This window comes from Asterias rubens, chromosome 5 (assembly GCF_902459465.1).
Source record: "Asterias rubens chromosome 5, eAstRub1.3, whole genome shotgun sequence".
NCBI lineage: Eukaryota > Metazoa > Echinodermata > Asteroidea > Forcipulatida > Asteriidae > Asterias > Asterias rubens.
This window is the reverse complement of record NC_047066.1, coordinates 2,376,819-2,402,629: the sequence shown is the minus strand read 5'-3', so window position 1 is coordinate 2,402,629 and position 25,811 is coordinate 2,376,819. Positions and strand designations below refer to the sequence as shown.

General features: G+C 38.2%; 1 protein-coding gene across 2 annotated transcripts in view; it reads left to right on the top strand.

Annotated features, from left to right (window-relative positions):
* LOC117290541 (N-alpha-acetyltransferase 25, NatB auxiliary subunit-like) overlaps window positions 1-25,811 on the top strand; it is a 54,498-nt gene that overhangs the window by 5,337 nt on the left and 23,350 nt on the right. For both annotated transcript variants that reach the window (XM_033771976.1, XM_033771975.1), the window contains exons 3-9: window positions 2,777-2,915; window positions 6,558-6,676; window positions 13,878-13,952; window positions 14,572-14,758; window positions 22,786-22,897; window positions 23,907-23,999; window positions 25,158-25,342. In XM_033771976.1, coding sequence (XP_033627867.1) covers window positions 2,777-2,915; window positions 6,558-6,676; window positions 13,878-13,952; window positions 14,572-14,758; window positions 22,786-22,897; window positions 23,907-23,999; window positions 25,158-25,342 — 910 coding nt within the window. The remainder of the gene's footprint in view (window positions 1-2,776; window positions 2,916-6,557; window positions 6,677-13,877; window positions 13,953-14,571; window positions 14,759-22,785; window positions 22,898-23,906; window positions 24,000-25,157; window positions 25,343-25,811) is intronic.

Below are 25,811 nucleotides of genomic sequence, written 5' to 3'. Positions count from 1 at the left end.
TAACAACTATGTTGAGTAATTACCAATAGTATCCATGCCTTTAAGCTCCGCGCCATTACATATTGAACAAGCCAATGCGCAACTAAAAGTCTGACATGCGTGCACAGATGCATGGCGCGCGCGGCAGATTTTGGCAGAATGGCATTGGAGTAGCTCACGTGTTCTTGCTCACATGTGCGCTGTGGCAGATTCTAATGAATCAGTCTATCACTGTAAAGTATCTACGTAGCTCAAGGCAAAAGTGCCTTTAGCAGGAATCGAACCCACACTCTACTGATCAGAAACACTAGAGCTTGAGTCCTACAGTATGCTTTTAAAGCACTCGCACAACATCGGTAAACAGTAGGGCTCTATTGTCCAAAGGCCCACACTTTGTGTATCACAACTTATATAAAATAACGAACCTGTGAAAGCATTTCATGGAACAATATTTCAAGGGAAGTCTCTCACCATTGCCTTCTGTAAACCTTGTAAGTTATTTGTAAATCTGTGAACTTTTAATTGATCTGTTTAGAAAGTGTCCAATTAGCCACACGCATACGACACACCTCTTATTTCTGTATTGATAAGTCTTGTTTCCTGACTGCTTAGAATGTGTCTTTATGCAATTCTGTTAGTATGTTAGTAGGTTAATCACAATCTATACCTGTGGTCTACAATCCCGGCCAAAACGCTTGGGCCGTGTGACAAGAAACACATCCACCTGTTACCCAGGTCAATGTTGTTAACCCCAGCACAATGAGAGGAGCCATCATTGAACCGAGGGATTGTCTTTCCAGCTAATCTTTTTAGGTTACAACCTAACCAGACTAAGTTAGTTTAAAGGCCCAGTCCCACTGCAGCGATAACGAGAACGAGAACGAGAACGATAACGACGCCAAGAGAACGCATTCTATTGGTTGAATGAGTGTGTGCGTATTCTGCGTGGAGCAATTCAACCAATAGAACGTGTTCTCTTTGCGTTGTGATCAGTATCCTTCTTGTTATCGCTGCAGTGGGACCGGGCCTTAATTGAAGCTGGGCAACCTCGCTTTCAAATGTCAAAATGAAAAAACGACTGTCAAGAATTAAGACGCTTTATCAATAACTACATTACAGTTGGCTTAGTGGAAAATTGTGAGACCCATTTACATATGTTTTTACATAGCACAATGTAACGGTTTACAAGGTACTGTGGGGGCGTTTACCATCCAAGATTGATTAAAAACTGGACTTCAGTGTGAATTTTTCAACAATTGTTACATGTCAATGAAAAGACTTCTTAACACGCCCAGCTATATTTTCTAGGAATATAGCAGCCCCTTATTCTTTGTTTTTATTCAATTAAGTTTTGTATTAGTATACAAATATTGAGTGGCTCAGAGTGGAATGGGAGGAATATTATCGCAAGGTAAAATTTGGACTGTTCCATTTTTCAGGCGAAGCTGAGTGAAATGGAACAGCCCAAATTTTAACGAGCGATAGCATTCCTTCCTTTCCACGAATTAAAGCCACTCAATATTTTGTTATATAACTGACATATAGATCGTTGTCATTTGATGTATTTTAAAGGTATAACAACATTATGAAAAATCATACAAATTACTGACAACCAAAAATCATATAGCACCGCGTAGCGGCAACAATGCACAAATCGGATCACAACCTTTTGCACAGGTGCTCCTTTGTTTTAGCAGCGGCGCGGCGGCACTGTACTGCTCAAAAACATTGGGAACAAGGATGATCCTAACTGTTGAATTGGAAATGCTATTCCCCATGGGCGAATAGGTATTTCTGATTGCCGGTGCGGATGGGAGTAATAGTGAATGTCACTTGAAGTAAGTTCCACCAATCAAATGACAAGGATCTGTATGTCAGTTAATAATAAAAAAAAAATAACAAGTAGCGAAAAGAAAACATCTATGAAGTTAAGCCCACATTATAAACATTTAGTTTAGCCTACACAGTTTGGTGGCATTGGGGGTATAGTAGAGCATGTAGAGGGTGGATGCCATATATAAGCCTGTTGAATCCTGAAAGCATGCTAGTTTGTGCAACACAGGTGGTTTTTCTTTCATTATTCTCTTGCAACTTTGATGACCAACTGAGTCCAGAAGACACTGGTCTTTGACAATACCAAAGGTGTCCAGGGGTGGATTTCACAAAGAGTTAGGACTAGTCTTATCTCGAGTTAGGACAAGTAACTAGTCTTAACTTAGGACTAGCTGTATGTTTTTGATATCTCTTAGGACTAGTCCTAAGTTAGGACTAGTCCTAACTCTTTGTGAAATCGACTGCTGGGTCTTTAAAGACACCAGACACTATTAGTAATTGTCAAAGACCAGTCTTCTCACTTGGTGTATCTCAACATACATGTATGCTTAAAATAACAAACCTGTGAAAATTTGAGCTCAATCGGTCATCGAAGTTGCGAGATATTAATGAAAGAAAAAACACCCTTGTGGCACCATGGTCACACAAAGTTGTGTACTTTCAGATGCTTGATTTTGAGACCTCACATTCTAAATGTGAGGTCTCAAAATCAAATTCGTGAAAAGTTACTTCTTTCTCTAAAAATACATCACTTCAGAGGGAGCTGTTTCTCAAAATGCTTTACACTATCAACCTCTCCCCATTACTCGTAATCAAGTAAGGTTTTTATGAAAATAGTTATTTTGAGTAAGTTACCAACAGTGTCCACTGCCTTTAAGCGTGAACTGCGACTTTGTTTAAAAAAAAAAAAAAAAATGTTCCAGGGGTCTTAATTAAAAGGTTAAACTCATTTTATTCCCCTCAGGTCTTGAAAGCTCTAGCACTGCTGAGAATTGGTAAACGCTTGGAGAGTTTTGCGTTGACCCAAGACGTGATGTCCACAAAGCCAGTTGATGAACCCACCTTACAAGCTTTGTCAATATGCTTCAGAGAAATGCAGAAACGTAAGTTGATATTATCTATGCTCTGCAGCATTTTGATTTAAAACAAAAAATAATGTTCAGCATTCCCGCCCACTTTCTTTTTAGAGAATGTTTTTTTTTTTTTTTTTTTTTTTTTTTATAAAGCGATACATTTAAACAATTTCAGACGAAAAAAAAATAAGTTTTGAAAAATAGCCCAGAGCTAGTTGTCTATAAAAAATGTGTTGGGCAGCCTTTTTTGGGAGAAAGAAAAGAAAAAGGACCCTCCTTCAATTTTTCCCAAAAGGCCAAAAATGTGGTTTTTTACTTTACCTTATGTAGGTACATGTAGGACAAACATATCTTGTTGTATTTCGTTTAAGAGGGTAGTTCAGAGAAATGCAGAAACTTGAGTTGAACTCTTCAACTACAATTTTATAATTTTTCTTTATGTAGCTCAGGTGTGGAAGCAGATCATTGTCTCTTTTAAAAGAAGAGTTATAGATTGGTAGCTACTCCAAAACAATTTGAGAAGCACTGCAGCTGTTGATAGTTTGCACTATTTTGGGAAAAGATTCTCTTTCAAGTATTGTGGTTTGGGAAAGTGTGTCAGCCAATTCCAAAATATATCTTTCTCAAACTTGTTGAGGGTTGGTGTCCGTTTGCGAATGCTGTGGTGACCTGAGGTACGGTTGATACCCGATGTCACCTCGCTAAACAGCGTTCTTGTAAAAGATTGTGAAAGTTTGTTGCTGTTTTCTCAGCAAATTGATGTGCTACATTCAGCATAGCTGCCAACTCTTCTGGATGTTGCGGAAGACTCCCGTTTTTGATGGCCATCTTCCCTCCTACTATAAATGAAAAAAAGTAATACAATTGATGAATTTCCCAGCCCTCCGCTGTTTTTTAATACTGGTGTGGTATCGCTAATCGAGCAAATGTCGTTCACCAAAGCGCAACGGAGGGTGATTCCTCACCGAGTCATCATCGATGTGACGCGAGTAAATGTAAAATGTAAAATCTTACTGAATTTGTAAAAACCAATTAGCAGCTCTGCATTCAGCTGATACTTTTACATGTGACTTGTATTGTATCTTTCTTTATAATTTTGCCTATAAATCAGCATTGAATTGACAAACAAACAATCTATGACCCTACATTTATAGAGGCAATTTCATAGAGTTGCAGTACCAGTGTACTTGAAACAAACTTTTTCAATCTTTTAGCAAAGATCAGGTTCATGTGAGATAAACAATATTGTTTGATATATTTTTCTCAAATAAAGATGGAATTTTCAAATTGACTTAAGCCCAGTTTATACTTCCTGCGAATACATGCGAAATGCAATTGACATGAATTTGGCGTCGCAACTCTGTTTTCGCTGCGATATTCGCAAGAGAGTTGAGCACAACCCAACTGCTGCGAATTAGAAGTTTAAATAAAAATCAGCTCCGGATGTTCCGAAAAGTAACCAGTTACATGTAGGTGGTACCTTTAAAAATTCAGGAATCTCGGTCCAAACTGGTACCTAGTAACCAGTCACTGGTAACTAGTAACCAGTCACTGGTTGCTTGTTATTGTACTAAACAGTCATTGAACTTATAGGCTACAATGTATTGCACTCACAGTAGCAGCTCATTTACTCCCCCTGATTTTCATTTATAACAAACATGTAAAGTTTGTCATGTATTTGTGTTGGAACTATTGGAAGAGTACAAGGGTACACGCATGGGTCGTCCATCCACAACTAAATTGCATGGTTAATTGCAGTCCTACACAAGTGTGTACTGTATGTACATGTATGAGTGATGTACCCCCCCCCCTCCCACTTTCCCCCTTCACTTAAAAGTTACCGCCCACACAATTCTGATCAAACATTCAAAGGATTCAAAAGATACTGAATATGAATGACAATTTATTTTTGCTAACGGACCATTATTTTTGAGCTGGGTTGTGTATAAAGACATTTTGCTGTTTTCCCATCATGGTGGAGTGCTATTGATTTTCCTTAAAGTCGTGATTTTGTTAGATAAATTATTTATAAAAACACCCACACCTCACGAGGGAGTCGCAAGCTTTTTCACCACGGGCAGAAAGTATTTTATGTGAAGCACTTGACATCAACGCCTTATTGTATTTTTTAATGTTTGAATCGTCGCCGAGACAAAGATGTTCCCAGTTGGATTCGTATCAGACAATAGCGCCTGGAGATTGGACGATCTTTAACTAGACACCTAGAAATAATTTTAAGAAGATATCGTTAGCAGAGAGCAGGGATTGTATTCTGGAGGAAAATCCACTTTTGAACAAAATGTATAATTTGTTTTATTTGATCAAGTACTAAGACCTGTTTGTAAGAAAACATTTAATCTCATTTGTCTTTATGGGTTTGAGTTACATTACATACAAAAAAAATCAGAATTAAAGACACTGAACACCTTTGGTAATTGTCTTCTCACTTGGTGTACGTGTATCTCAACATAATGTGCAAAAAATAACAAACCTGTGAAAATTTGAATTCAAATTAGTCGTCGAAGTTGCGAGATAATTATAGTAGAAAAAACACCCTGGTCACACAAAATCGTGTGCTTTCACATGCTTATTTTTTGAGACCTCAAGCATGTCAAGCGTGAGGTCTTGAAATCAATTTGAATACTTTATTGACAAATTCTTTCTCCCAAATGAGGTTACTTCAGAGGGAGCCGTTTCTCACAATATTTTATACTCCAGACAGCTCTCCATTGCTTGTTAGCAAGAAAGTTTTTATGCTTAAAATTGTTTTTGAGTAATTACCAATGGTGTCCAGTGCCTTTAGGTAAATTTCGGTTTTAAAAGCCTTGTGAACTGTGAAAGCATTTTGCATGGTTTTCTCTAGATATGTTTTGTGAAGAAAAGAAAACAATTGCATTTAATATTCATTTGGTTTTACCAGTTCACCCTTTACAATGAATAGGTGTACAGCACTGTATACTTAGTACTTTCCCAAGTTCTGTGACAATGATCACAGACATATTACTCATTTGGGAATCAAACCCACGAATTAATGCGATTAAGTTACAAAATGGCAACAAAAAATGTTTTCTGAGATTTTGTTAGCATTTTAAGTAGCGTCATAAATTTTGAAAAAATATTTAATGGCCTGACGTTTTGACCCATAAATTTGGGTGAAATTTGTTCTTTGGATGATGTATCTTTGTTGAAAACTAGAAACGAACTAACACTTATAAAGTTACATAGTGGCAAGATAAAAGTGTCTGTGTTATTTTGTTTTCTATCAATACATGTACATGTAGCATCTATCATTTACAATGGGTGAAATTTGTTGTTGGGATGATGTGTTATTAGAAACGAGGAATTAATTCACTTAAAGGCAGTGGACACTTTTGGTATTAAACAGTATTGTGCAAAGGCCCACACTTGTGTATCACAACATTATAAAATAACAAACCTGTGAAAATTTAGGCTCAATCGGTCTTCGGAGTTGGGAGAAAATAATGGGAAAACAAATACATAAGTTTAAAATAAATCCGTAATTCTTTTTAGCGAGAATTGATACTTGTTGTAATGTTTTCTCAAAAAGTAAAGCATTTCATGGAATAATATTTCAAGGCTTTAACTAACACAATGTGATGTACTTTGAATTGCGTAAAAACTAATTTGTGTTTTTGACAAATTTGTTTGTAGCGGAGCAGATCGTTGAGCTATACACAACAGCTCTGAAGAGTAACCCGAACAATGAGGAGTTTCACACCCATCTCTTTATGGCGCTAGTTAGAGTTGGCGATTACAAACGACAACAACAGGTAAAATATGTAGGGGGGTGGGCTGTCTGCGTGGTAATGACCGGGTTGGTGGCTGGCCACTGTTAATGGACACAGCAAAAGGCCAGGTCCATTAATTGCGTTTCAAAAATTAAACTGAGTTAGCTGTTCAATTTGTTCATATTTGTTGTGTTGTCGTTTAGCCTTCTAGAAAGACTCTGCTAGGGTCGACATACCAGGCTGTTCACTTTTTTTTTTGCAAAAAATAAAGAAAATATAGGCCCCTTGCCCTGATTTTAAACCTGGGTATTGTCTGCCGGTCTCTGCTTATTGTCAATATATTGGTCAATCTCAGTGCCCACGCATCGCCTAAAATGCGCACCACACAACAACACACTGGGAATGCCACTACCTAAGTGATGGGAGCAAGATTTATCATTAGTGAATTGGGTCAATCAAGAATGGTATCTAATGTAATAACACTTGGTTGTTCCATTTTAGCGCACGTTTCTTGTTAGCTAGATGAAGATGAAGACACTTTACAACATCAGGGTTCCTCCCCCGGACTTTTCAAAACTGTGGGGCATTTCTGGACCCAAATTGTTTGGTCTTCTGAACATTTTCTTCTTGGTGTTTATCTGGGTATGAAAAGTCAAACTAGAGCATTCAATATGTTTTTCTTTAAAAACTAAAAGTGAAATTATGACGAAAAAAAGTTCAAAACTTGTCCGCATATTGGCTGAAATTTGCACTTTTGGTGCGCTATTGGCTGAAATTTGCACTTTTGGTGCGCTATTCGTGCGTATCACCACGCATTTCGCCCTTATCGGCTCAGTACGTTGCTTGTGCATGGGGAAAACCCTAAAGATCATAAACCCTGTTTATCAGGTACACAATGTATGCTGAGACCAATTCATCAAACTCTCTGAACTCCCTCAACTCCCTCAGGTGCCTACAGCTCAAGCTGCTTAAAGTAGATTGGTTTTTGTCTACGTAAGACTGATTTATGGGCAAAATTATAAAGAATGATACACCGAATGTCACATGTGAAAGTTTCAGCTGAATGCAATGTCTAGTAAACAGCGAAATAATTGGCCAGGTAATTTCACCGGAGCGTTGAATCCGTCATGTTTAGCGAGGTCACAGCGGTTACATGTAGGCAGTAGGTGTACCAATGGCAGCGTTCTAAATCGGAGACCAACCTTCAGAATTCGACATATTAATAATAATATTAATCGTGGCTTCTTATGTAGCACACATGTTCGTCACTCAGTGACGCTCCTGGCGCTGTAACATACAATATTTCCTGCAAGATGTTGGACTACGTTTGAGTTATGAGACTTATTCTGATAGCACCATGTAATGTTTTTACGAGGTGGTGGCGCAATTTGCTGCCGATCGGGCCAGGAACACCGGGGCGAACCCCCTTCTCTTTTCGATAAGTGCACTGGGTTGTTTTACATGCGGTACATAACACATGGGACCAACGGCTTAACGTCCCATCCGAAGGACGAAGCAATGGTGAAGTGTCTTGCTTAAGGATAAAATTGTCACGGCTGGGGATTCGGACCCACACACTCTGCTGATCTGTGTTTTGGGGTGAAAAATTATCTCTACATGATGAGCCACATCACTTGGAAGGGAATACTTTCTTTAAAAAGTTCATACTTTGTACCTACCCTTTAAAGACAGTGGACACTATTGGTAATTGTCAAAGACTAGCCTTCACAGTTGGTGTATCTCAACATATGCATAAAATAACAAACCTGTGAAAATTTGAGCTCAATCGGTCATCAAAGTTGCGAGATAATAATGAAAGAAAAAACACCCTTGTCACACGAAGTTGTGTGTGTTTAGATGGTTGATTTCGAGACCTCAAGTTCTAAACTTGAGGTCTCGAAATCAAATTCGTGGAAAATTACTTCTTTCTCCAAAACTCTGGCACTTCAGAGGGAGCTATTTCTCACAATGTTTTATACAAAGGTTTTACGCCAATAATTATTTTGAGTAATTACCAATAGTGTCCACTGCCTTTAAATTAGCGCTACACGTAAAAGATTAATTCAACACCATAAATCTCAGCCCTCTATAAGCACTTATTGAAGATTGGTTCATACTTCTGCAAATGCGAAGCGAATTTTGGTGAGAGACAATTGGTACATGCTCCATTTCCCTTTGTGGCGCAATGAAGCACGCATCGCATGAAGTATGAACCGGGCTATATACACCTTGGTTAACACCTGGTTAAGAGAAGCAATTATGGTTAAGTACCTTGCTCAATGACACAAGTGTCATGACCGGGAAGTGAACCCACATCCCGATGTCTCAGCAAGCAGAATGTAGACCTCTCGGCAACATCACACCATTTTTAAAAGTCATTTCCAATTACATGTAGAATTTACTCTAAGGGGTCAATTTTTAACAGATTTGTCTGCTTGCTTTTAGAATCTGAAATTAACTGGCCCGGGTGATTTAGTTGTCAGATTTAAGTGTCTATTTCTTATTCGCAATAGGGCACCGAGGACTTGAACTTTGCTCTTTGAGAGGCACGGCAATTTTTCCCACGTAAGGGGCACTTCTTTTAGGAAAATATAAATTTGTATTGAATTCTTGCAAAGGGCACAACAGCAAAAGCTCACAAGGCATCAATGTGGTGCCGTGGGTAAATTTTGAGGCCTGGGCGCCCATGAAATCAATATGAAAAGAATCGTTCAGAACCGACTTTGGGGAAAACTGCGATGAATTGTTTCTGTTACTGATACCCTATATTGTACCTGACAATGATGGATGTTCCATAATTTAATCCGCTTGATGGCATTATTCTGTTATTACTCGGGAACTTGCAACGGTACGGTGTCACAAATGATGGCAATTATTTCGGCGACAATTGTTTGAAAAGGATCTGATTGAAAAAGCGTTGTCAGTATAAATGATGCAGAGGATTTGAATGATACTTTCAAACAAACTAAATGTTTACATAATTCAAAAATTTCAAGCCGTGAAAACTGACTGTGTGTGACGGCGACTGCAATTGACTTTGTGGTATCCACTTTCTTCAGAGGCCATCAGAAAGGGGCAACCGGTCTAGTTTTTTTTAATGGGTTTTGGGGACAAAGGGACTACGTCAGATATTAATCAGGTTTTGATGAACGTGTTTACAACGAGAGATGGTTATGAAAGTCAACGTTGTTGGTACTCGGTTCATTTCAGGTCATGTTGGTTGAAGAAAGACAAAATGGCAGAATTAGCAAAATTGTGGGATGTCATGGCGAAGTGGTTTACAGCATCGAATTCAAGTTAATGTGATTTAGTCATCAGAGTAGGGGTTCGAAAGGGTGTCATGGCCATGTGGTTTAAGAGCATTGAATTCAAGTTCTGGTGGTTAAACAGTGGACACTATTGGTAAATACTGAAAATAATTATTAACATAAAACCTTATTTGGTAACAATTTCACTGGCTCCTTACACATGTATCTCTCAGCGTATCATCTTCAAGCTGATGTCCATTGTCCACAAAGCACTTAACGTCAAGGCTCCCCGCTTGATGTATTTCTTAGAAGTACTTCAAGTTAGCACTCTGTCAAGGAATCTTCAATCCAGTTCCATGCTTCTCCTCATTGAACCCAAGTGACACTCTTGACAAGCTGTGCCACCCATCTGGAACTCTCTACCACTTAATCTTAGATGATCTTTCAAAATTTATCTCATGTCACAGGTTTTTAAGGACTAATTTTAGCTGTTTTTCTTTAAACACCCATGCCAGCAAGGTGGATGTGGGCATAGTTACAAGTCTTTCTTATTATTTTAAAGACACTATACACTATTGGTAATTGTCAAAGACTAGTCTTCACAGTTAGTGTATCTCAACATCTGCACAAAGTAACAAACCTGTGAAAATTTGAGCTCAATAGGTCGTAGCAAGATAATAATGAAAGAAAAAACACCCTTGTCACACAAAATTGCATGCTTTCAGATGCTTGATTTCGAGACCTCAAATTCTAAATCTGAGGTCTGGAAATCAATTTGTGGAAAATTGCTGCTCTCTCGAAAACTACTTTACATAGCCATTTCTCACAAAGTTTTATACCATCAACCTCTCCCCATTACCAAGTAAGGTTATTTGCTAATAATTATTTTGAGTAATTACCAATAGTGTCCACTGCCTTTAAAGGGTCTATGTAACTTTTGTAGGACAAAAAACACAATGTCCACAGATTTACACTAAACTTACACAGTTTGAAGATAATGATAGTAGAAAGCTTCCCTGAAAATATTACGTGCTGAGGTGTTGTAGTTTTTGGGAAATGAGTTAAACAATGTCATGAAAATAATTTTCGTCTCATGAGACGAAAATTATTTTAATCATTTACAAACGTATTTTCATGACATTGTTTTACTCATTTCTCAAAAACTGCAGCACCTCAGTAAGTAAAATTTGAAGGGAAGCTTTCCACTATTATTATCTTCAAACCCTGTAAGTTTAATGTAAATCTATGGACATTTTGAAAAGGTACCCAAATCCTTTAAGTCGGTATTTCTAGTCCTGTACTTCCAGGTCACCAACTGACCTCCCCTCACCAATGCGATTTGGTTAGATTTTCTGAAATCACCGATGGTGTCATAGGCCTACTCTTCACACTTTGGTTAAAAGGTACAACTGAAACGCCGTTTGTTCTCAGCAATGGCTTCATGAAATCAATTAAATCTTTGAGCAAAAAAAAATTGTTCGGTCAAAGTGGCGGCACTGAAATTCTGTTAATTGTTTTTTTTTTCTTTTTTCGGGGTCAATTAGATGTGAGAAAATATGAGTCATGAGATTTATTACTGAGGTGATTGCTGCAAATGAATAGTAAAAGTTTATTGAGCTTTCTTGGAATTTTTTATTATTTTTGTTTAATAGTTTTTTTTAATTTATGAGAGATCGTTGTTGTCACAAGGCCGGAAGGCCACTTCAAGGTGAGGGTGAGGGCTAGGGCCTACTACACTTTTCTGATTCGTGCTATTGACCCAAATCTGTTTGTGAACTCACTTGGACTGAAACAGGGTTATCCTTTTCACAGAGGTGTCATGGGTGTCATCATCTAGGAGCCACCTACAAATGGGACTGAACAGGGTTATCCCTTAACAGTCTGCAAGGATGTAGGCATGGGTATCATTCACTAGGAGCCACCTACTCCTGGGAATGAACAGGGTTACCCCTTCACAGTCTGTAAGGATGTAGGCATGGGTATCATTCACTAGGAGCCACCTACTCCTGGGAATGAACAGGGTTACCCCTTCACAGTCTGCAAGGATGTAGGCATGGGTATCATCCACTAGGAGCCACCTACTCCTGGGGATGAAACAGGGTTACCCCTTCACAGTCTGCAAGGATGTAGGCATGGGTATCATCCACTAGGAGCCACCTACAAATGGGGATGAAACAGGGTTACCCCTTAACAGTCTGTAAGGATGTAGGCATGGGTATCATCCACTAGGAGCCACCTACTCCTGGGGATGAAACAGGGTTACCCCTTTACAGTCCGTAAGGATGTAGGCATGGGTATCATTCACTAGGAGCCACCTACTACTGAGGCTGAAATAGGTTTCCTTTACGAGTGTTCACAGTCTGTTGGTATGGGTACAATTTACTAGGAGACTAGCTTAATAGAGCAGAATTCACTACCGTCCCAACTTTTTATGAAGCAATTATGGTTAAGTGCCTTGCCCAAGGCTCAAGTTTGATAGGTGTCTATGACATGTATGATGATAATGGCCTAGATATGTGTTAGCAAATTGAAGGGATTTAGTTTTATTTTATTACGATGCAGGAAACATGTCAGACAACTGGCGTCGCAGTTCAATCTTTACTTTCAAACTGAAACACAAAGGACAAATGCATTTATTATACTCACACAGTTATTACATGTAATAGTCCGTGAAAAAATGATGACTTGAATACCGGACAAAGGAAAAGCATATTGATAGCTATAATTTGGACTTTACTCTTACCACCAATGTTTATACTCAATACTTTGTCAAATTCTGTGCAAAAAAGCCTGTAGGGAAATCTCTCGGGTGAGTTTTCTAGGTCAGATGTGTGACCCAGGCCCTCTCTCATGAAGGGGCACAGCAATTGCTGTCTGGTAAGTGGCATTTCTATGAAGAAAATGTACATAAGTTTGAATCAGAACTTTGCAAAGGGTACCACAGCAAATGCTCAGGGCATCGCAGACCACTGAGCTATAGCCCGATGGCTAGAGACAGTTTGAATCCGTAGCGGGTACCACAACGAGAACATAAATTAACATAGGTCGAAAAGCATATTGGAAATGACTACCAATAAAAATGACTGCCGTATGCGTAGTATATAAAATATTATAAATAAAAGCGGGAGTAGAATATGGAAAAATATAGCGCTTCTGTGCCAATATCCAACACGCTGAATCTATCTTCAAGCAAACTTGAAGCTCATACAAATGTAGCTTAAAGAGAAGCTATACAATGTACATGTATGTTAGAAATCGCTCTTAAAATTAATGCCAATAAAAACTTCAAGGTTAAAGCGTACAGCAGCTTTCAACTATATAAAGTATTTTGAGAACTGAATCATTTCAATTTGAAGTATTAAATGTTATTGCTAAGTTTTTTTTTAAAGATAATGTGAGATAAATGGTGAGTGCTGTATCTGGGTGACTTCACAAAAGGAAAAAGACAGCTAAACGAAGAAGTATAGTTGTCAAAAAAGATGTTGAGGGCAGGAAGGGTTCCACCCCCCTATAGACCAACCCATTAGATCTATCTCCCATTGGCCTTAAAGGGACACGTTGCCTTGGATCGGTTGAGTTGGTCTTTGAAAAGCGTTTGTAACCGTTTGTTATAAAATGTATATGGTTAGAAAACTGTTGTAAAAGTAGAATACAATGATCTACACAAATATGCCTCAAAATTGCGTGGTTTACGTTTAACCTCGTCGACTAACACGGTCGGCCATTTATGGGAGTCAAAAAGTTGACTCCCATAAATGGCCGACCGTGTTGATTCGCGATGTAAAATGAAAATCGTGCAATTTTGAGTGATACTTGTGTGGATCATTATATTCTACTTTTAAAACATCTTTCCAACCATATACATTTCTTAACAAACGGTTTCAAACGCTTTTTTATAGACCAACTCGTCCGTTCCAAGGCAACGTGTTCCTTTAAGTTAAGAATTGATTTCAAAAGTTAAATCATCCCATTGTCTGTAACTTTTCTGTACACAGGTTGCTAAGGAATTATACAAGGTCTTCCCTAAGAATCCCTACTACTTCTGGGGCGTAATGAGCATCATTCTTCAGGTAAGTCTTAATAATATAGTAATAATATTTAATGATATTTATTCAAGCAATCACATTTACAAGGACATGTACATACATTAAAACTATTTAAGAGTCCCTGCCTGTAAGAATGTACCAAATTAGGGGGGGGTGTGATTCATGGGTTCGCAGATCTTCTTCTAAAAATTTAGAGTGATACACCATCATACCAAACGAATAAATCCAATATTTTAGTTTGCTGACGCTTTCGGTTTTAGAGTTACCAGTTATCAAATTTTGGGCCAAAAGACCCTCGAGAAACAAATAGTACATTCCCTGTAAACACCGTTTGTCGGATAGAGCTGAAATTTGAGCTTGTTGAGCCATTATTACCCAATAAAAAAAATTTGAGCAAATTTGAAGAGGGTAGGTTTTAAAATTGTCTCTTTTTTGGGTGATTTGACACGGAATGACCCAAATACAAAACCCCAAATGGAGGAAAGCCTAAGCAATTAGGTAGGGACTGATAAAAACAATCCATATATACAAGGCTCTGGTTTGAGGTGGGATTCGAACCGGGGTCCACAGAGGTCAATTTATGTTTTGCATCTTAGCGACGAAAACAACAATCTGAAGTCGTAGTAATTATTTAAACTTTAAGGCCCTGACAGCAACCGATGACAAGTTGGCGCAGATGATGTACCTGCCTTTAGCCGAGAAAATGGTGGATAGAATGGTGAACGAAGGAAAGATGGAAGCCGAGGCTGAAGTCAACATCTATCTGATGATTCTTGGCTACCTCAAGAAACATGACAAAGCTGTCAATGTCTTAGATGGCACACTGGGACGTAAGTTGACATTCTTATTCACTTGTACTGAAAACATAGACATTATTATTATTATTTTTTTTTTTTTATTATTGTTATTCAAAGGCACTAGACACTATTTGTGATTGCTCAAAACGATTGTTAGCATTAAAACATACTTGGTAATGAGCAATGGGGAGCTGTTGATAATAAAAAAAACATGAAGTAACTCTGAAGTAACGTAAGTTTTTGAGAGAGAGGTTAATTCTCACTCAAATGAAAAACACCCTCATTGCACAACATTGAGTACTTTCAGATACATTATAAAAGGCTTCAGTTTATTTGAGTGAGAAATAACCTCTTTTTCAAAAACTACGTTACTTCAGAGAGAGAGCCACTTCTCACATAGTTTTATACTATCAACAGCTCTCCATTACTTGTTACCAAATCAGTTTTTATGCTTACAATTATTTTGAGTGATGACCATTAGTGTCCAGTGCCTTTAAACAAAATGTTAATTCTTCCTTTTGCCATTAGTAGTTATTATTGAGTGACATGAGTCAACCATTCTTAGTTTGATCAGTTAGTCATTCTTGTTATGGCATACACTTTGCACTAGGTCAGTTCTACCAGCTTAGAACACGATGTGCCATTTACATGTACCTTGATTATATATTACTTGTAATGAGACCAACTGTGCCACATAAGTGAACTTAATTACTGTGGCTTGCAAGCCTGACTGCCTGAGGAAACCTGTAAACAAAGGGTGTTTTCTGTGAACCAGAAACACCAGGGTTAAACCCTACACTTCCACAATAAGTGTTCTATTTTTCAAGCCTGAGGAAACCTGTAAGCAAGGGTGCTTGCTATTGTACATGTATGTACATGTACATCAGGTACATGTATGGTACATGTGAACCAAAAACACCAGGGTTAACCCTCTACTCTTCCACTGGGGACATTGCTTGCAAGCTTGAGGAAACCGGAAAGCAAAAGTGCTTGGTATGTGAACTAGAAACACCGGGGCTAACCCTTACTCTTCCACGATAAGTGTTCTATATTTCTGGCAATGAAACCAAGTGTGCCTCATAAGTGAACTTAAATACTGTAGCTTGCAAGCCTGAGGAAACCTGTAAATAAGGGTGCTTGCTACAGGTACATTATGTGAACCAAAATTGCCGGGGTTAACCCTTACTCTTCCAGGATGTTCTGGGTCTTTTACTTGCCCTAATAATCCTAGTATATGGGACCTACATTTTATGGCTAATATACCACCCAAAGAACAAAGCAATATTATGTAAAAAACATTGTATCTTGCTCAAGGACACAAATGCCAGTGACCTGGACTCGAACCCACATTCTGCTGATCAGGGTAAAAACAGAGCTTGAGCGATCTCACCCCTGACTTTTGTTTTTGATTGAGTTAAAAAGAGAAGAAAAAACTGCCACAACACTTCCATTGTGTCCAAGTTACCCGTGTACATCTTAATTAAAGATTTTCCTCCCTTAGAGGCGAATCAAATGTTGCATGAAATAATTGAGTCAAAGGTTTAACAACGAGGACGAATGTCACTCAATGTTCCAACCTCGTGAAATGACAAGATTAAAAGCCAGACATGCATTAACCTTAACTCTTTAACACAGATTCAATTTATAAATGATAAATGCTTGGATCCTTCCTCACGTCTAACAAAATGCAACACCAAATGATAACTCAACATGTGAGATTATTGTTCCGTTTTAGGGTTTTAAAGTTTTTTTTTAACGAATAAATATTTCTTTTTAGTCATGGGTGAACAGACGACACCATATGGTCAAAAAACTGTTTGTCATCAAGAAACAAAAGGAGACTTTTTCAGAGTTAAATCTGTGCAGCTTTTTGAAGCGGTTTTAGGGAACGCTTTGTTCCTTCATCTTTTGTGTTGTCTTGACAAAAGGAGACTTTTTAAAGTTTTAAAAAGGAATGCATCTGTCAGAACAAAGGGTTACCCGATCCGCTTCCCCGAATTCAAACGACAATAAATAATACGTACGTGGATGACAACTTCTTGCATTGGTACTACTTTATATAAAACAAAACAACTCCAGCACCAGTCAATCTATATGTACACTTGTGCATTAACTAATTATAACCCCCAAATCTCCCTCGAGCTCGTATGAAACGAAATGATTATCCTTAGCCCCACTTACATTGTGTTGTTAGCTCTACAATTAAAGGCAAAATAGCAAATTGTTTACACAGCAGCATTCTCAACTTCGTCAATACCAACTTTAGAATGTTAAATAAATTACAAGACTGTATTTTGTGTTGTTTTGATAAAATGTGACGATCGTTTTCACTTGTGATGGGATGTTACGAGAGGACGGTGCTGCGGGTTAATAAGGAAGGGGGCGATATCCTTCATGGATTTTGCCCTAAGGTTGTGCCTTCCTACAGTTGCACCAACCCACCATCCCTCTTGAGGAGACAGGTAGGAGGCTACTGGCTACATCTTCTCCCCAAGGCGGAAATTTGTTGACGCCATTGAGAAAAGAAAAAAAAATTGACCCCAGTAATGATATTTGAAACTCATCAGCAATATCCCTGATGACAAATTTTGTTTGGAGCCGCGAGGCCTCCCGATGACTAATGTGATGATTTCATTAGGCACTGCCAGTAAATTGATATAAATAAAATGTCAGCCTTGTTAGGATTGATGAGGAAAATCGCATTACAAAGTGGTGAGGACACTTTAATTGCGCTCGGACAAGTCAACCTCGGTGTCGTCGAGCTTCTGTTTCCGTATGGAGTCCCGTTATTGGTGCACTTAAAAATGCTAAGATGGTGGTGTCAATGCCCACGCCACCCAGAGCGAAATTCAAAATGATTTTAGAATTTATGAGTTGCCTGTTGGTTACGTTGTGTCTAGTCTGAGCATCAATAGTCATTTTATCAAGCTGGAAATGTTGGCTGTCATGTTCCCTGACTGCAGTAGCAATTAGGAATGATGGTTCTCATTATAGCTAAAGGGTTCTAACTAATGTTCTTGCCTTATCTTGGTACGTTTGGTGCTCAATTTGGAGCATGGTGTACCCTCCCCCTCCCCTCCCCCTCCCCTCCCCCTATTGTGTCTTTAATGTTTGCTTTGAATCGCAGGAATTCTTCAGAAGATTTTAAGGGGGGGTACTTCGTTATGATCTGTACGAGCATGTTAAAGTACAAGAACAGTGGTCAAGGGGGGATTAATAGCCATGCTCCACATCGTGCATGGTAAACCTCAGTTAGGTTACCCGTAATGGGGGGGGGGTGGGGTAGGGACTGTCATGCTTTGTCGAATTTGTTTCTATTTGTTTTTTTGACAATCTGAGTATGTTGAGTTGGAGTAGGTTTTTTTACTTGGCTTTTGTGCCTTAAATTGATATTTTTTTACATTTTGTTTTAACATTGTGATTCAAATTCAAATATGCCTCTGGCTGTGACTTTTTAAAACGATTTTAATAAACCACTTAACCAATAAATAAATAAATAAATAAATGGGATTCAAAAAGTGACAATGGTGATTTTGATCGGCTATACTTTAGCTGCTGTTTCGGCCCGTCATCATTGTGTGTGCACAGAATATCTTTTTGAGCTTGTTCCCATTTTGTTGATGTCATGTCCTTCTCCATTAGGAAAAGCTTTCAGTTCGTTACTGCAACTCGTACTGCCCAGAGCATAATGTCATATTTGGCTACTTTCATCAATCACTCAAATAAATACATGCACCTAGTCTCAATCTTAAAGGCTTATAAACTCGCGACCTTTTGCTCTTTTTTCCTCCCAACTCTTCTTCACAGCATGACTCAAGATTGAATTGAAACGAAACTGAGCCTTGAGTCATCAGGCAATTGAACATCAATCTAAAGACAGCACAAATTGGTGATGTTACAGTGATGTCATCAGGTGTCAAATTACATTCAATCAAAGTTAAAAGGCATAGACACCTTTAGTAATATTGTCAAAGACCAGTCTTCTCATTTGGTGTATCCCAATATGCATGAAATAACTAATCTGTGATCCTTTGGACTCAATTTGGTCATCGAAGTTGCCAGAAAAATAATGAAAGTGCATGTTATGACACCATTGTTGCACAAATGTGTGTGCTTTCAGATGCCTAATAAAAGGCTTCAGACTTGAAGTCTTTAATTATTTGGGTAAGAAATTAACTTAAAAAAAAAAAACTATGTTACTTTAGAGGGAGTTGTTTCTTACAATGTTTAATCCTATCAACAGCTCTTCGTTGCTCGTTACCAATTAGTTTTTATGCTGACATTTATTTTAAATAATTATCGATAGTGTCCAGTGCCTTTAATATTTGTATGAGTCATAACTCCTGAACCACACATTGCATTTTAACAACAAAAATGAAGGTGCCAATTTGACGCCTGCCAACAAAAGCAGAAGTAGGGTTTTTTTTACTTTTGAGTTTAAAGCATAATATTTGGATCAATAATTTCACAAAAGTCAGAATTGTAAAATATAAAAGTTTAAATTTCATGATAATAATAATAATATTAAAACAACATTTATAAAGCGCACTTTATCTTTGTGACATTCAACGGGATCAGACAAAAATCGCTAGATGTGTTCATGGACTAATCTGAAGATTGAAGATAAACAATTTTTTTGTAAAGCCATTGGACATTTCGGTAAACAGTATTGTCCAAGGCCCACACTTTGAATATCACAACTTATATAAACCCTGTAAGTTATTTGTAAATCTGTGAACTTTTAAAACAAATTCTGTACCGAAAGTGTCCAATGGCTTTAAACAAAGACATTATAAAGCTGTTTTTATAGAATTTCCATAATCTATTTTTTTTTCTCGCTGAAGTAGCTGTTTAAAAAAAATGAAGGTTAAAACATAACCCCCTAAAGAATTGTTTTCAATAAAATATTCTTGTATAAAATGCTAATTTTGCGATTAATTTTTCTAGTAGTTGCTTTTTCAATGACAGGAAACACGCTGAATTGTTATACAAAATAGGCCAATCATAATAAATACTGTTTTAGAATCAATTACCCCTCCCGTTTCTGTATTCGTCGGCCGAGGTAATGAATTGGAAGAGTAAATGGACCATACCTTCAATCAATCATCAATTAATCAGACATACTATTTTATTGCCAGGCCATGTACAGGCCATAGTGAAATCATCTCATTAGAGCTCAAAAATGGGAGGAAAATTAAAACAAAATCTGGGTTTGTCATGGTTCGGCCAGGGATTTCTTTTGTTGGTGGAAAAATGTTTCCCCATAAACCATTGCGAGATGGATCAGTTACATGGTAGATCATATTTAAATAGACTCAAATCAAAGAAGTGCTCAAAAATTAATGGCTTCAGGTACAATTTTTACTGGTAAATACCCAATTTTACATTCAGCTAAAAACCTTTGAAATTGCAATTGTAATTTAAAAGTTTTAAAATATGTGTGGTGGTCGGAAAGAGAGGAAATTCTTTCAGTGGTGGTTGGGGAATCCTCCTGAGTGTCGGGCGGGTTTTCCAGGCACTGACCACTGTGGGGTGAACCCTGGCTTGTTGCTCAAAATGTTTACTGGGCCAGAACTGCTTTTACGAGACCAAAAATCATCCTGCATATTGACTGGTTTTTTTTGTTGTTTTTTTCTTTATGGGTATTATACTCCATTACTCGACAGACATGATAAATTTGAAAGATATTTAATCAGACTCTCAAAGTCAACATTTAAACATAATTTGTCAACATTTGAACATAATTCGTCAACATTTGAATATAACTTATTTGAACAAAATTTGTCAACATTTGAACATAATTTGTCAACATTTTTGAACATAATTTGTCAACATTTGAACATAATTCGTCCATAATTGAACATAGTTTGTCAACATTTGAACATAATTTGTTTTTGTTCAAGATATAAGGCCTTGACACAGTGAAGTTTTACTATTGAAATGAAAAATACAAAAAAGATCGCCGGACTTGTTCAGTCATGAGTTTACTGCAGTGCTTGAGTTTTGGGAGAAAATCCACAGAACTGGGCCCAATTTTATAGAGCTGCTAAGCACACAAATTTCCTCAGCATGAAATGTCTTCCTTTGATTAAAACAGGATTATCAACCATATTTCCACGTGATTTTTAGGATTTTAAGCAAACGACAGCTGAATACCAGGCAACCGTGGTAGTCTAGTTGGTAAGACACTGCTCTAGAATTGCAAGGGTCGTGGGTTTGAATCCCACCCGAGTAACATGCCTGTGATATTTGTTTACAGGACTCTGTAAAGTACTGAGTATACAGTGCTAACACACATCGGTGTAAGGGGAAAGTACTGAGTATACAGTGCTAACACACATCGGTGTAAGGGGAAAGTACTGAGTATACAGTGCTAACACACATCGGTGTATGGGTAAAATTAATATTCTTTATCCCCGATGCAAATTTAACATCTCTTATAGTTGAATACCAGTAACAAGCAAGATGCAACAAATGGAAAATTGGTTGGTAATCCTGTTTTTATCAAGGAAGAAATTTCATGCTCAGGAAATTTTTGTGCTTAGCAGCTCTATGAAATTGGGCCCTGCAGGGACTTATAGCTCAGAATCTTTACTGGAATGGGATTTCATTAACAAGACCAGGATCAAAGATTGAGAACATGAAATGAGTGGATATCTTCGCTGAGTATATACACGTTTATTCATCAGAGTAACTCATGACTTGGCAACAAGGGTTGTGGGAATAGCGCCCTCTAGTGTTGATATTACAAACACAGTTTTGTCATCTAAACTGTTTTACTTTATCTTCTTCTGTTTTATGGGTGATACTCGGCAGGATTGAAAGATGTTTGTGAGACTCAAATTTAGCATTTAAACATCAACAAACAATTTTGAATTGAAAAAAACAACAACAAAAACACGGACTTGTCCTGTCTTGAGTTTACTGGCCTGATACTGAATTCACTGGCCTCGGGCCTGCCATCCAGTGTAAACTTTAAGCCCTGAACACCGTCTACCAATCTTAGATAGATCCTTGTCTTTGTACCACAACATTCAAATCTCTTATTAAAACTTAGCTTATGTTACAGGTTTTTAAAGACTAATTAGCTTATGTTACAGGTTTTCAAAGATTAATTTAGTTGTGTCTGGTTTTTTTCTGTTTTTTTTTTCTTTTAATTGGGCAAGGATCAAACTTTAAGGGTTTTACTTGTCTTCGCTAAAAAATGAAGGAGTAATCAAGGAAAACGTGTTTTCGGTCTACAGTATATGTTGCAGATCTGTAGGTCATCAGAGGGTTTTAAAGATCTAATAATTGCATCAGGTATAAAAGTGTATTTATTAAGTCAAATATTATCATGATTATTGGTTGTTACAATTCACTGATGTGTGATAAATACATACAGTACTTGTGTTTTAATATCCGCTGCCTCATGGAGACAGGAGGACAAAGCAAAGAAAAAAGGTCCAGGCCTGGAATTTCATCTTTGAGTTCGATCTCATTTTGCAAAAGGCACTTCCATTGGAAAAATCTTCAAGTCAATGGGAAACCTTTGAACGGGCTCGGGAGTCCATAGCCTGAAGGTCTCTACACAGGGGAATAGTATAGACTGGGTAGTGTTTGAGCAAGACGGTGATATTCATCACCACTCATTGCTATTCCCTGCTCTGTGCAGCACACACCACTATTGAACAAGTTTGTGGCTCTCGGAGAACGGCCTCTAGTGGTGGGATGGTTGCAACATGTGTAGTGTTGAATTTATGGTTTTACTAACTCATCATAAGAAGGTCTTGCACCAAGACTCAAGACTGAGGCTCCACATGGAAGGACGTTAGGTACACAGTGACAATTAAAACCAACAGGGATGTAAAGAACGTTTGAGCTTGGTGCTTTCGCGAGTCCAGCAGAAGAAGAAGTCCACAGTCGTACTGCTTGGGCGGGATTCAAACCCACAACTTCGGGCAGTATGCGGGTAACAGGCGGGGCAGCTGCGGGTGGTTTGCGTGCTAAATGGCTTATTAGCATTATGGTTTATTATTTTAGTTTAGTATTTTTATTAGCTTTTTATCTACTCATTCTAGAATTTCTGAAAGCTGAGGTTGGTGCGTGTCCAATCCGTAAGGCTGAGCTTTACTGCAACATGTCACAGTGGGCCGAGGCAAATGGAGCATATCGAAGGTTACTGAGACAGAGGTTAGTAAAAGGGAGAGAAAAACAGCCGAGCGTTCCAAAAGATTTCTGCAAAAAAAAAAGAATAAAAATTCAAAGGAACTTTAGGCCTACATGTGCAGAGTTTGTTTTTGCTAACAAAACAGTTGTTGGCAGTGTAAGCACTTTATGTAGACCACATACATAAACTGACAAACCTGTAGAAGTTTGAAATCGATCGGCCATCGGTCACAAGAAAGTACTGGGAAAATTGAGTTGAAATATATAAATAAAACGCCCATTGAGCGATAAACTCCAAACGGGGAATAAGTTTTATTTATTTCTCATCAAATATGACATTATGACATTTCTGAAAGAAATATTTCAAGGGATGTTTTCTACTATCATCATTATTAGACCGTGTAAGTTTTTTTCTTACCAATTCTGTAATGTTCCTTAAATGCTGCATGATTTCAAAGCATTGTTTTAGATCATCAAACACACACAGGGTTCTTCCCAGGGCATTCTGGACCCAAATTGTTGGATGTTTGGCGTACGTTAAAATGGAACAAGGCCTCAGAATGTTAATGCCCTAATACATGTATATGCATTCTGGAGCATGATCAATTTTTTTTCTTTTTCTGATGCTTTTTGTGATTTAAAAGCAGATATCAAATTTTTTTTTTTTATTACTCATACACTTTTGAAGGTCTGATACTATGGAGGCAACGGAGGCAATTGCCTCCATGCTTTCTTGGTCATTGCCTCGGTGCCCTTGAATGCACATGTAGAAATGTACAACTTCCACATAGGGTGCCCTTTATCAAGGAGAAACTGCCTTGGTGCCTTTGCCCTTTCAAAAACAAAGCATACAGGCCTGCCAATGTGTATTAAGCCCTGATTACTCGGTACTTTCTCAGTAATTATATCCCGAAGAAAGAAAAAACCCAAAAGCATCTATTTATCTTGTATTGGCCCAAATTTGCACAGTCTATATTAATCGAGTAGTGTCTTCAAGGATGTAGTAATGAAAGGTTCATTTCATTTAATCTAGACCCGATGAATGGCGATTTTATCAGCAGTACTTGAAGTCAGCCTTGGCACTCATCGAGAGTAACTGGTCTCCTCCTATAAATCAAAATGACAGGTATGTAAATAATAATAATGGGTGTGTTCGTTTAGCTTCCCTGGGTCGACCCTGGACTGCCCCCGGTGCCTTCAAATAGCTTTGACGTCATTCCAGGGGCTCACCTGGGTCAGCCCCAAGTGCCCTGCTTGTGGAGTGGGTCACTTGGGGGCTGGCCCCAGGTGCATGACGTCACTACGAGAGCCGTGAGTGGTCGTCGTTAAGCTCTTGTCAGGGGCTCACCCGAGCGAGCACCACGGGGTAGACCCAGGGAAGCTAAACACTCAATAAGAACAATAGACTTGCGGGCGCACTTCATGTCATGACCTTATACACAGCACGGACCATTTCCGTAAACCTATCTCTAAGGGTTCACCCCACTGAATAAACCTCCATAGCATTGGGTTCAAAATAATAATAGTTTAATCTTATAAAGCGCTGGTATATAAAAAACTATTCACTGCACTAAAGGTCCAAGAGAAAACAAATGGTAGGCGTGACTAAAGAGGTAAGTCTGAAATCATGATAATAGAATATTTAAAGAGCCTACAAAATATAAATTAGTCGCATCCCCTTAAGGTGATCCCCTGGCTGCCGCTTCCCAGGTTGTATCGTAATTTGTTTGTGATCCCTGGCTACACGGCAGTTAACGGTTGAATGGCTTCTGACTGGCACCCCTGAACAAAGATATTGACAAAATAGGGACACCGCCAACATAGGGCTAGATAGCTCAGTTGGTAGAGCGCCAGGACGTCGTTGGTTCGATTCCCACTCTAGTCAATTCTTTGTTCAACCCAAAAAATCAAAATATATATTAGGCGGACGCTCATTTTTCTCCCCCACACGTATTATGTGGGTTGCACCCCTATTAAGCACCCCACCATTCCCAAACTCTGTCAAATTAATGTAGTTACATGTAAGTCTAAGAAAAGGTTATTGACGCCTCGCACCAGTGTCAAACATTGCAATTGTCTACTAACAAGCGTTCCCCTTTTTGGGAGGCAAAAGGCGAGGAAAGCTATGATAAGTATGTGTTTTGTCGATCGTTTATCATGTTTATACGTGTATAAGATTTTAAGAACAATTGAACGGTTCCAAATCCAAAGGTAAACTTTGCCTAGATGTATAAGGTAATGCTGCAAAAACACAAATGCTTTAAACAGATCTTCCGTTTTATAGTGACTGCGATATCCAGGCTGACCACACTGTGGACATGGTGTTAGATTTCATCGATGAACTCGCAGCGGCAGACGCAGAGATAGCTTCGGGGAAGAGCCACACCCCATCAAGGGGCGTGTTTCTAGCTCGAATGGAGTTGCTAAGAATTCTCAAGGAAAGGGGAACTCAAGACCTAGAAAGAACAGGTGAGGACTTTAAAGGGAAAGTATACATTCGGTAATCACTCATAATAGTAATATTAATAATAGTGGCTTCTTATATAGCGCACATATCCGTCATTCAATGACGCTGAAGGCCCTTTAACACACAGTATTTCCTGCAAGGTATGTGGGATTACATTTGAATTATGAGACCTACTCCTTTTGCAAAATTTGACTCAGAATTCGCTCTAGAATGTTCACCAAATGAAAACTAAGTTCCTATTAAAGGCAGTGGACACTATTGGTAATTACTCAAAATAATTATTATCATAAAACCTTTCTTGATTACGAGTAATGGGGAGAGGTTGATAGTATAAAAGTTGTGAGAAACGGCTTTCTCTGAAGTAATGTAGTTTTCGAGAACGAAGTAATTTTCCACGAATTTGATTTTGAGACCTCGGATTTAGAATTTGCGATCTCGAAATCAATCATCTGAAAGCACACATCTTCGTGT